General features: G+C 40.2%; 1 protein-coding gene across 1 annotated transcript in view; it reads right to left on the reverse strand.

Annotated features, from left to right (window-relative positions):
• Positions 1 to 13,693, reverse strand: part of CNBD1 (cyclic nucleotide binding domain containing 1) — a 195,813-nt gene that overhangs the window by 22,134 nt on the left and 159,986 nt on the right. The window contains exon 11 of the mRNA XM_014528438.1: positions 9,383 to 9,450. Within this exon, the coding sequence (XP_014383924.1) occupies positions 9,383 to 9,450 (68 nt within the window). The remainder of the gene's footprint in view (positions 1 to 9,382; positions 9,451 to 13,693) is intronic.

Below are 13,693 nucleotides of genomic sequence, written 5' to 3' on the forward strand. Positions count from 1 at the left end.
TTCAGCTGCATGGCTGCCGGCCGCCATCTTTGTTGGCAGTTAATTTGCATATCTCACTGATTAGCCAATGGGAAGCATAGTGGAGGTACGGTTAATTACCCTTTTTGTCTTTTATTAGATAGGATAGGAGTATATGGGCAGTGATCTATCATTATAGTTTTATTTATTACATGTGTAGTGATATTTTATTATAGTTTTATTCCTTATTACCTTGAAGACTAATTATATTTACCATTTTATAAATATATTTTTATTGATTTCAGAGAGAGGAAGGGTGAGGGAGAGAGAGAAGCATCAATGATGTAAGAGAATCATTGATCAGCTGTCTCCTGCACACCCCCTACTGGAGATCAAGCCCAAAGCCTAGGCATGTACCCTGACCAGGAATCAAACCGTGACCTCTTGGTTCATGGGTTGATGCTCAACTACTGAGCCACACCGGTTGGGCTATCATGACCACTTTTATGTGCTTTTTGACTATTTATAAATGGTGTTTTCTGACATGTGTGTTCAAAACTTTGACCATGTTTTAATTAGTTTATATTCCTTTGTTTTTCCTTTATAAGAGATGTTTTTGTTTTCTGAATAAAAGCACTTTATCACATGTATCTTTTGCAAATATATTTTCTTAGGGTGCTATCTGTTAGTAGAAGTTTCAGTATTTCACCATGGAAACTTCTACTAAATATTATTTTACATGTGCCCTCTGATGTAATAACTCAAGGAATATTTTTTAAATGTAAGGAATAAAAAGTTTAAATAAATCTGTCATTATGCACAGTGGTATGATTGTGTTACCCAAATTATATATATTTTTATATTGTGTGTGTGTGTGTGTGTGTATGTGTGTGTGTGTGTGTGTGTTTAAATCCCATTGGGAATGACCCCATTTTTGTTTAAAGAGCCAACAGACTGGTTAGGTTCAGGCTGCAGGTTGCAACACGCAGCTGTGTGTCCACTGTGATGTAAGGTTTCAGACTGTGAAGTGCTCTTCAAATCTGTCCCAATGTGCCACCCATGGCCAGCCTGGTGGTGGCGTACGTGCTGGCTCTTTCTCAGAGTCTTTTTTAATGCTGACCAGGAACAGACCTATGCACTTCCAACTCACAGGTGAGCCCAGGACGTTTTTAAACGAGTTTATAAACTCACATTCATTTCATTTGTATCTGGGAAGCATACTGTTGGTTTGGTGCTACTTTGAAGTCTTGTCTTGTTCCCCAATCTCCCTGACACTGTTTATGTGGGACTGGTCAGTAGCTCTTGAGGCCTCTCTCCAGGTGCTGTAGCTTCACTGAGTGAGTGAGGGGAGGAGTGTGTTTACTCCATCTTGCCTGGAACTGGGGCCAACCACATTGTTCTCAACAACCAAAACTTGGGAAAACCCAAATGCCCATAAGCAATCAAGTCGCTTATATGGACTGTACCGTGGAATGATAGCCTATTTACAAAAAATACTGCCATTATCAGTAAACCTACAACAGCATGGGTAAATGTCATAGACATCATATATGGGGTGGGGGTGGGGGGGCTGAAGGGAGCCAAGGACAAGATAATGCACACTCTATAATTCCACTTATGTCAAGTTCATTAGGAAGTAAAAGTGGCCTATGATGGGAGAGTGGACCTAAGCATTTCCTTTGGAAAAGAGGGAGGGTGAGGTGCCGGCAACGTCCCTACGCTGAACTGGAGGAACCCTGCAGTGGTCACATGGCTGTTGTCACTGCACCTAAACTCACTGACCTGGACAGGGAAGAACTGCACACTTTGTGCATGTTTCCTTCATTCTTCTTCTATGTGCATGTTTCCTTCATTCTTTTTTTAAAATATATTTTATTGATTTTTTACAGAGAGAAAGGGAGAGGAATAGAGAGTTAGAAACATCGATGAGAGATTGCTCGATGTGCATGTCATACTTTCACTCTTGTTCGATGTGCTTGTCATACTTTCACTCTTGTTCGATGTGCTTGTCATACTTTCACTCTTGTTCGATGTGCTTGTCATACTTTCACTCTTGTTCGATGTGCTTGTCATACTTTCACTCTTGTTCGATGTGCTTGTCATACTTTCACTCTTGTTCGATGTGCTTGTCATACTTTCACTCTTGTTCGATGTGCTTGTCATACTTTCACTCTTGTTCGATGTGCTTGTTGGAGTCATTATGGAATTTAAAACTGAGTCATGTGTGTTTAAAAGGAGCTAAATATTTATCACTAATTTGAAACAAAACCTACATATACATGAAAGACTTAGAATTTTTGTTAAGGCTTCTATACCTGAAGAACATTAACCCTTCCAGGTCTGAATAAAAAAGCCATCTTACTAAGGAATTCTATTCCTAAGTAGTAAATCATACTTTCCTTAGAATTGACCCCTTTGGTTCTGAAGGTAAATGCAGGCCCATTAGAAGGTAGTCACACATCAGAAATGAGGTTAGCGACAGAGTGTGCCATATACTAGGCTGTCAATTTATATCTAAGAAATAAAAAAGTGAATATTCCCCCTAGGAAACTCTTGTTTCCAACTAGGTAGAGTTAGCACAATCGTGGTGGAAGTTTGGGATCATTAGCTCCCTCAGCTGCCCACACTGTAAGCAGCACAGCTCTGGGAAGTCTCTGCCCTTCTGGAAACACAGATCAAATCGCGTGCACATGCGGGAAAGCCCAGGGACAGACCTATGCATTTCCAACTCACAGGTCAGACATTAATTCATTCGCTGTAATCCCACAACGGGAGGAAGCAACCCACTGGCCTTATGCGCCCGCTCTCCAGCTGTGAGCGGGAACGCATTGCTCCCACTCACAGAAAGCTTGTTGTAAAGGCATCACGTGACTCTTGTTTCAAAAGTAGAACTTCTGCGAAAATAATGGAGGACCTCAAATGCTCTTTATTGTTTTAAATTATGCAGAAAAAATTTTCCAATAAGGGAAATGTTTTAGAAAACTTGAAAACCTGCTTTGAAAAGCAGAAATTATTGCCAAATTCTAGAAGTTTGCTTTATATTATTTTTCTTCTGAAAAACTGTAATTAAAAACAGAAGGATTCTCACAATAATTATGCATAAAAAGAAAAGCTTATTAGATCAAGAGTAACTTTAAGAGACAATATTTATTCTAATTAGAAGCAGTGATTTTCATATTGCGAAGTAACATTTGTGTTTTACTTCCTAAACTTTCTTTTCATAATTGATTTGAATATAAATCAGGTAGCACACTAGACCTTAAAAGTCCTCTGTACTTACAGTTACTATCTATCTTTAATGAACATTTCCATTAAATTAAATGTTAAAAATCAGGCTTTATATAGTATGGATGGTTCACGGTGATCATAATGTTTAGGTCTTGAAATGCCATAGAATAAATTATCCAAATGTTAATTAAATGACATGCCAGCCTATTGAGTCTATTCAGAAGATACTTACAGGGAAAAATGAGGTTTTATCCTTCAATTAAAATTATTTTCTGAATTGGATCATTATAATTATTCCCTCTGTCTATTCTCCTTTATCAGACAATTAGTTCATTCAGAAAATGAATAAAATAAAAATTGTCCCTAAAATTTCCTGGTAATTATATTTTCCTGGCTATTTTTATATATTGGTTTAGTATATTTTTATTTGAACTATGAATAAAATATAAATAGTATATATAACGAGGCCTGATGCACAAAATTCGTGCAAGAATAGGCCTTCCTTCCTCAGCTGCTGGCACCTGGGACACCTGCTTCCCTTGCAGCCCCAGCTTTTTGTCCAGAACATCCAGAAGGACGTCTGGTCTAATTAGCATATTATGCTTTTATTATTATAGATATATATTTACAAAATTTTATCACTCTGATAATACTGATTCAAGGTAAAATGATTTAGATCATGTGGTTGCCACTAGGTGATAATGATTAATCTGAACTCAGTTTATTTTATTTCTCTGATGTATCTTAAAAAGATTTCCTTATGCCCTAACCCTGTGGTCGGCAAGCTGCGGCTCGCGAGCCACATGCGGCTCTTTGGCCCCTTGAGTGTGGCTCTTCCTAAGCCTTAGGAGTACCCTAATTAAGTTAATAACAATGTACCTACCTATATAGTTTAAGTTTAAAAAATTTGGCTCTCAAAAGAAATTTCAATCGTTGTACTGTTGATATTTGGCTCTGTTGACTAATGAGGTTGCTGACCACTGCCCGAACCCATTTGGCTCAGTGGATAGAGCATCGGCCTGCGGACTGAAGGGTCCCAGGTTCGATTCCGGTCAAGGGCATGTACCTTGGTTCCGGGCACATCCCCAGTAGGGAGTGTGCAGGAGGCGCTGATTGATGTTTCTCTCTCATCGATGTTTCTAACTCTCTATCCCTCTCCCTTCCTCTCTGTAAAAAATCAATAAAATATATATTTTTAAAAAAGATTTCCTTATAAAAATATATACAACACTACAAAATAAAGAAATCAAGACTGAGTGGAAATTGCTCGAGAGGGAAAATGAGGGTAGGAAAAATAGATGAGCAGACGTGAGATGAGTGCAGTTCACTCATTCCAAACGTTCCTGCCCACCTGCTATCGATGGACACGAATTTAGCCCAAAGCTTTCTAATAGTCAACACAAGGGAGGGTCAGTGACTCACTGAATGGCTCACAGTGTCCTGGAAATGAAAAGAACGTACTCATTCAGGAAAAGGTCTATTCCGGGGAATAGAGCCAGAATTTACTGAAGAATATTAGAAATTACATCCACACCTACATTCTTACATTTAAATACAGTCAGAGTGTTCTGACATTTCTAGTAATAACATCCTCAAAGCACGCTGTGCTATGACCAGAACATAATTGGACGCACACGACTATCACATAAGCAGTGGCTGGCGCTGCCACGTGTCTGGGCGGCAGGCTTCATGCTTTCACTTCACATCAGCGCTGTCCTGTGTGCACACAAGAGCTCATGGACATGTGGACCAGAGAAGAAAGAGGATCCAATTCCACTTTCAAACATTTTTTAATTGATAATTGTTGGCCCCATTTTCTCACCTAAAGGATAGTTTGTAAAGTTACAGATCAGAGCAAAGTGCTAACCAAAATAACTGTTTTGGACATTTGTCACTGGCTCTCACGTTAGGTAGAATAAGTGACAACTAGTTCCACGTTACCCTTTCTGAGAGCTTTTTGTAATATTGCTACTTTATTTTTTCTTGTTTGATATATAAAACCAACTGCTGGAGGTGTGAGTAGGACTAATACAGAGTCCCATCGTGGAAAGGTAATGGCGTTGGTGAGGAACACACATACCTGAGGGGCAACCTAAATTGGGATTTTAAAAAGTAATTTGGCTTTTATTTCAAGACCAAAGAACAGTTTAAAAAATGTTTTGAGATAGATGCCACTTAAAGCCTACGTAATAAACAAGAAAAATCTCAAATAAGCAACCTAACTTTATACTTTTACACTTCAAGAAATTAGGAAAAGATCAGATGAAGCCCAAAATTAGTAGAAGAAGAAAAATAACAAAGATCAGAGATTGTAATAAATGAAATAGAGACAGAAAAGATCAATAAAACTAAAAGCTGGTTATTTGAAAAGATAAGCAAAATTGGCAAACCTTCAGCTAGAATCATCAAGAAAAAAAAGAGAAAACTCAAATAAGTAAAAAATAAGAGATGTTAACAATTGATATCTCAGAAATACAGGATTATAAAAGACTACTATGAGTGATATTAAACCAACAAATCTTACAGCCTAGAAGAAATGGATACATTTCTAGAAATGTACAACCTACTAAGATTGAATCACGATGAAATAAAAAATTGATTTGATCAATTACTATTAAGAAGATCAGTAATCAAAAACCTCCCAATGAACAAAATTCCAGGCCTGGATGGCTTCCCTGGTGAATTCTACGCAATGAAATAAAAAATTGATTTGATCAATTACTATTAAAAAGATCAGTAATCAAAAACCTCCCAATGAACAAATTCCAGGCCTGGATGGCTTCCCTGGTGAATTCTACTATACATTAAGCCATTACTTTTAATTAATTAATGCCATTTTAAGTAATTAATGTCATTACTTTTCAAAAAAAATAGAAGAGGAGGGAACACTTCCAAACATATTTTACAAGGCCCTGATAACAGAACAGCAAGGATGCCACACAAAAAGAAAATTACAGGCCAGTATTCCTGAGGAACATAAATGCACAAATCCTCCACAAAATATTAGCAAAACAAATTCAACAATACATTCAAAGATCACACACCATAATCTAGTAAAATTTATTCCATGTTTTCAAGGATGGTTCAACATCCACAAATCAGTCAATGTGATACACCACGTTAACAAAATGAGGGGTAACAATCATAGGGTCACCTGAATCATTGCAGAAAGAGCATTTGACAGAATTCAATATCCATTTATGATAACTTTCCACAAAGTGGTAAGGAGGGGACATAATCTCAACATGATGAAGGAGCTGCAAGAGAAAGGACACATAGCGTGAACAGTTCTCACATATTTAAAGGGAGTCCGAGATGAAGAGGGAAAAGAATGGGGCAGGATCATTTGGAAAAATCCTGCCTGAGAATTTCCTACAACTAATGAAAGATATAAACCCATAAGTTCAATAAGCTCTAAAACCTAAACAGAATAAATAGAAATAAAACCAAAACCAAAGGTAGGTGCATTAAAATAAAACTGCTGAAAAGCAAAGACAAATAGAACACCTCAAAGTCTAGGAGGTTATTTTGTGGATATTGGTGACTTAACTTTATTGTAAAATTTAATGGAAATTCAAACAGAAGGGTAATGGGCAAAGCAATCTAATGATTTATTCTACAAACAAATAAAAATTTATATGTAATCCTCAAAAATTAAGCCATTGTTTCAGGGATAGACAGTGGGCCTATATTAAAACATAGAGAATACATGACTAGAACACATTTGTAGTCAGTGATTTATAGCTATGGTGGCAATGCAGATGACTGGGTGCAGGATGGTTGTTTTGATACATGGTGTTAGGAAATTGGATAAACACAAGGAAAAAAAACACTTGACCTTAATTCACTTTATGCACAAAGTCAATTCTAGATCAATGTAGATTAATTGTGAAAGGTAAAACAGTAGAGTTTTTAGCAGTAAACACAGGAGAACTAAGCACACTTTGAGCAGGTAGTGGGGAGGTGAACTCAGAAGCTGGTCCTGTGAGGATTCATGCTCAAGAGTTTGGCTTTGTTTAAAATTCTAATAATCATGGTCCAGCCGGCCTGGCTCAGTGGTTAAGTGTTGACCTATGAACCTGGAGTCATCCTGGCAGCGTTCAGTAGCTTAAGAAAGTGGCTTCCTATTGGGTCACTCCCGTATCCATCACCAGCGTCCAAGCTCAGAATAACATTTCTCATCCCTCACTCACCACAGTGAGCCCTCCTGGCGTCGCTCAGTATTAAACGTGCACTTGGCAAATGCTTGTCTCAAAACGTCCCTCTTCTAGGAAGCCACATGCCAGCAGCTGCTGGGCTTGTGTCCTCGGCTCCCGCAGGGAGGAAAGGCTCTGGTCTCGGGCTCCTCAGGATGAGTTCACCCATTTGGGCTGAGGCCTGCCCCTTCCCGCACGAATCCCAGGCGAGTTCTCAAAACACAACCCAGATGCCGTCCCCGCGGGGACTTCTCGTGCCACGCGTTGCTCTGCATGAGGGACTCAGCAGGAGTTCAGGCTCCACCATGAAAAAGCACCGAGAGCCTGAGCGTGGCCCCTGTGGATCTCACGGAGAGTTTGTGGGGGACACGGGAGGGCTGGCACCCAGCACCACTCTGCAAACCTTCAGGGTTCTGGTCCTGAAAGACCCTGTTTGAATAAACTGTCAGCCCATTTCCTCTTTCCTTGGACTTGGTCATATCACACATCACGGCGCCACCTTTACAATCGCCCACCCCAGGCTCGCGGCCCTGGGCCCCGCCTTCCTTTCCCATGTAGAGTCATCCCACCGGGCCCTCTGGCCTTCCCCGGTCTTCTGGAATGTGAGTGATTTGAACTTTCTTCATGTTCTTTATTATACTGTAAACTTGTTCAAGATTTTCTTCACATTTCTTGTTCAAGTCATTCACTATTTTAGCATGAACTTACTAAATATGCCAACATGATCTCATTCATGATGGTCCTCTATGCATTCTACAGCATGATATGAATATGTTTTATTGGAATTGGCATAAGGTATATTTATTGCAACTATGAGAAATATTTTACTAACATAAAAAGGACGTGCTAAAACGAAAAAGTGATTCACAGCTTTTAAATACCTATTTAAATGTTTATACTGTTCTTAAAGATGTAAGATTTTGTTGTTTTTTTGTGGTAAAAAACACTTAACCCTCATAACAGATTTCTGTGTACAAGTAAATACCTATTTAAATGTTTATACTGTTCTTAAAAATGTAAGATTTTGTTGTTTTTTTGTGGTAAAAACACTTAACCCTCATAACAGATTTCTGTGTACAATACTGTGCCGTTATCCACAGACACGAGGCTGCACAGAGACCTCTGGAACACAGTCTTCCTCCTTGCTGAGATTTTACCATTTCCTCTCCTCCAGCCCCTCGCAGCACAGTTCTATTCTTTTCTTCCATGAGCTTAGTTCATACACCTCATATAAGTGGGGTCATGCACTATTTGTCTTTATATGACTAGCTTATTTTATTTAGTGTAAGGTCCTCAAGGCTCCACCATGTTGCACATATTGCCAGCATGTAAAAGAACGAAATTGGACTCTTATCCCACACCATACACAAAAATCAACTCAAAATGGATTAAAGACTAAGACATAAGATCTAAAACTATAGCAGTCCTAGAAGAGAAAACTAGATGGAACTCTTCTATGTAAGGCTGATTACATGGTATACTTTTGTTGAGACGGGCTATGAAAGTTTTTGTAGTCTATTACAAATCTCCATGTTACCAAAAATATTACTGTAAGTAACATTAAAACACAAATATAGGTAGACGGATCATTGTAAGAACTTTTCTTTTTTTTTTTTTTTTTAATCCTTGCCAGAGGATATTTTTCCATTGATTTTTAGAGAGAGTGGAAGAGAGAGAGAAAAGCAGATGTGAGAGAAACACATCAATTGGTTAGCCTCCTGCATATGCCCTGACCAGGGCCCAGACCGGGAAGGAGCCTGCAACTGAAATACGTGCCCTTAACTGGAATAAAACCCGGAACTCTTTGGTCCTCAGGCCGCTCTACCCACTGAGCAAAACTGGCTAGGGCCATTGTACGAACTTTTTACAAGTATCCTATTCCACTATATTCTAGAGAGTGGATAATATTATTGTATTGCTAATAAAATTAAAACATAATAGAGGCTTGCATTTAATTGCCATGAATGTGATACTTACTATAATTTGAACATTTTACTTACATCTGTGAGATGACCAAAAGTTGGTTTAGCTGTTTGGAGCATAAGTTTCTGGGTCACTGGATCTAATTCTAGAGGAAAGCCAAAGAAAATATTCAGAATCTCATCAATACTACACAGAAATAAAAAAGAAAACTCTTATCATTTGCAACAGCATGGATGGACCTGGAGAGTATTATGCTAAGTGAAATCAGCCAGTCAGAGAAAGAAAAATATCACATGATCTCACTCATTTGTGTAATCTAATGAACAAAATAAACTAACAAAATAGACCAGAGACATAGAAGCATAAACAGACTGTTGAACCTCAAAGGGAAGTCAGGGAAGAGTGGGTGGGAAGAAATCAACCAATGAACTTGTATGCATATATGCATAACCCATGGACACAGATAATGGAGTGGTGGGGATCTGGTGGGGGGGACGGGAGTGGGCTGGAAGAGGTCAATGAGGAAAAAAGGGAGATCTATGTAATACTTTCAACAATAAATATTTTAAAAATAGCCCTAGCCGCCTGCGGACTGAAGGGTCCTGGGTTTGATTCTGCTCAAGGGCACATGCCCGGGTTGCGGGCTCAGTCTCTAGTAAGGGGCGTGCAAGAGGAAGCCAATCAATGGTTCTCTCTCATCATTGATGTTTCTATCTCTCTCCCTCTCTCTTCCTCTCTGAAATCAATAAAAATATTTTAAAATAACAAATAAATAAATAACAAAGTAATAAAAATAGGCAAAAGGTAGAAAAGTTGCTAGTCTTCTCTTTATCAATATTTTGATATAGAAGATGAATTTGAATTTCCACTAATTATAAAATGATTCATTGATACTTCTTCCTAAATTCATATTCAAAGACACCTAAATCATCACAGAGAATTTTAGTATAATCACTTAATCTACTTTGCATAATGTCTAACTTCATCATCAGAAACTGGAAATTGTTTAAAACTTAACATGTGGCAGACATTAGTGGTTATCTACCCCGAAGCCATGTCCTTATCCCTGGCCAGACTCACGTTTCATAACAGAGGCTAAAAATACCAGGTATTTGGGTGTTTTTTTGTTTCAGGTCTCTATGTTCCTAAGGCAGGGGTGGGCAAACTTTTTGACTCGAGGGCCACAATGGGTTCTTAAACTGGACCGGAGGGCTGGAACAAAAGCATGGATGGAGTGTTTGTGTGAACTAATATAAATTCAAAGTAAACATCATTACATAAAAGGGTACGGTCTTTTTTTTTTTTAGTTTTATTCATTTCAAACGGGCCGGATCCGGCCCGCGGGCCGTAGTTTGCCCACGGCTGTCCTAAGGCATAAGCCTGTGACCAAACCTAAAGTTGTCATAATTTTTCATCCAAATGACACATTTGAGGATAGAGGGAATATCCCCTCTGCTTGGCCATTGTTAGAACTCACCAGAAACTTTAGCAATGGGATTTAAGAGGAAGTGTGAGGGGTGGGGAGTTTGGGGGAAAATCTAGATTTCAGATCTTAAAAGCAACCCAGGAAGGGCACTGCCCTCTGTGTTTTGGACGAGGCTGAGCTTCACCCCCGGGTCCACAGCAGCGTCGCGGAAACATGAAAAGACAGGGCTGGGGACTCAGGCCAACACCCTGGGCACCTGTGAGGAGAGACAGAAAGAGCCCGAGTCCTGCTGACCATCACTGAGTAGCTTGCTTCTTTTAACAATAAATAACATTACCCTTCTACTTAGCTCTTTTTTACTAGCTCCATAAGCATTCTAAATAACATGTTTATAAATATGAATATATAGTAAATGTGGGACCATGGCACTTCATGCCGACCCACTCAGCTAGCAAGCTGTCCTGTTCATTCTTCCTCCGCAGGCTTATGTAATCTCCGTATTCTCTCCTTTTTCAATATTGGACAATATGAAGCGTCCACTAACATTTTTGAGGTAAAGATGTCAATTTCAAAACACTCTGCATGACATCAGTAAAACTACGTACCAATCTTATATAGTCTATTTAAAAATCGTATTAATAAAAAATCATGATGTAGCTTCCTATCTTGAAAATGCATACAAGCTGCTTGGAATAACAGAATTTAAAAAGCGGTGGAGTAGTTTAATACTCACCTCATTTAATTGTAATAGCGCACATTCAAACCCACTAAGGTAAAAGGATGAACGCCTGAGAAGGACCTGCAGAACATACAGCAGACCCCGAACCCGGGCCCAAGAATTAAATCAGATCAGGAGGGGGCGGTGCTGGCCTCAGGCCCTTGGCTAGGGTCCCTCTCATGTCCCCTTCCATGTCCACTCATGTCCTCACTGCCTCGTTTCCCAGAACCAGACTGGGCATGTTCAGTGAGTTACAAGTTAGCGGTGGAGTTGTAAGGAATTCAGTTATTTATTCGCTCAGTAAACATGTTTAGCTTCAACTCCATGTCAGAAATGAGGGCAAATGAGACAGCTCGGCCTTAGATGCCTATATGTTCTAGTGCTGGAGAGACTAGTGATGGAAGTAATTAAAGTGGGACATGGAAACCGTGGGCAGTATGAAGGGAGCAGACAGCGAGCGAAAGCTGCCGCGTCCTCCGCAAGGCTTTGAGGCATCTCCGTGGGGCGCAGGAGCAGAGCCGGCCGTCCTGCGTTGTTGGGTGAGCACGGAAAGTCCTGGTCACTTGGGAATAAATCGGGAAGATGTTTCTGAGCAAGGACAATGCCGGCCTGAAACACGTCCTCCCGAGGAGAGGTGGAAACAGTCCACACCACGTAGCCAGGAAGGAAGCGGTGCCAGGGTGAGCTGAGTTACTTCTTGCCCGATTCCTGTGGCGCAGGCTCTAACCTCACAGGACTGCCCACTTGGACTTGGCTTTGGTTGTGATGGACCAGCTGGTGTCAGACCAGCTCGACTGAAGGCAGCAGCTGGAGGAGCTGGAAAAATGCATGAAATCCCTCGGAGGTTTCGGGAAGTTACCAGGAAAACCACGATTGAAGGAAACAAAATCTCAGACTGAAAGGGAAACGCTGCAAGGAGACTGTCCCTGGTGCCATTCTCTTCCCTCCCGGCATCTGCTGATCCCTGCGCAGGGCAGCGCTGGCGGCTGAGGAAGAGGCAGGAGGGCCTGTGAGGATGGAGAGACTGTAAACCTTCTGGGGTCCCAGGGCGGGCAGGCCTGGCAGGTGGAGGGCAGGGCCGGGCAGGAGTCTGGTTAGCACGGCAGAACCTGAAGGTTGCACCCGAGGTGGAAGGCCTAGCTGAGCCAGGCCAGTCTCCAAAAAGACACCGGGTTTAATCCAGCTTAAACCGTGCGCAGTCCCAGTGCTGGGCTCGGGCGTGAGTCTGAAATACGCAAGGTAAACCGTCTCTGGAGGAAGCGTCGTTGTCCAGACATGGGAATGACTGCCATATTTTGAAGCAATGGTTAGGGTTCAATTATAAATTACCAGGTGTCAGAACATGAGATTGATTCCCACACAACAGAGGAAATAAAAATAAAACAAAAAAGTACAGAGGTTCAAACGTCATCTAGATGTTAAGATTATAACATAAGCACTTCATAAGAACTATGATTCACAGATCTATGAAAACATGCCTTAGGAAGACATTGTAGTAAATAGTTAATATCTCTCTATATATAAGGCTAATATGCTAAGTGTCCCACTGTCCAGGTACTGATATCACATAGCAACGCCCAACTTCCTCTCCCTAGTGACAACTAGCCTCCTTGCAGTTTCAGATCTATGCCTTAGGAAGACATTTTAGTAAATAGTTAATATCTCTCTATATATAAGGCTAATATGCTAAGTATCCCACTATCCCACTACTGATATCACATAGCAACGCCCAACTTCCTCTCCCTAGTGACAACTAGCCTCCTTGCAGTTTCTTCAGCCCAGGACCATGACTTGCTTTATAGCCAGGTGCAAACATTTCACACTGTAACCAAATATCTGTGAAGCATTTTCCCTCATCTCATTTGATCCTCACAGAAGTCATGGAGTAGGTAGATAGGAGACTCGGTGGAATCCTATTTTCTTTTCATTAGCCAGAAAACGGAGATTTAGAAAGCTTAGAAACTTGATCCGACTGAAAAGAAGTAAGAAATGGTGAACCTTGAAAATGACTTCAGGTTTTCTCACTGCACAGAATATAGTCAAACACTGCTGCAGTTTAATATTTTACCCTTTGTTCTCCCTGCATGATCTACAATAATAATCTGCTTGATATTTACTACTGTGTTGCTGACAATTACCTGAAAGAGAAGTTGGGGTGCTTCACTGGGCTGGAGAAAGTTCAGCTAAATCAGAAAGGAGATTAAGCAAGTTTATTCTATATCTATAAAAGGCTAAGTTGACTCG

The sequence above is a fragment of the Myotis brandtii genome, unplaced genomic scaffold (assembly GCF_000412655.1).
Source record: "Myotis brandtii unplaced genomic scaffold, ASM41265v1 scaffold634, whole genome shotgun sequence".
In the NCBI taxonomy this organism is placed as follows: domain Eukaryota; kingdom Metazoa; phylum Chordata; class Mammalia; order Chiroptera; family Vespertilionidae; genus Myotis; species Myotis brandtii.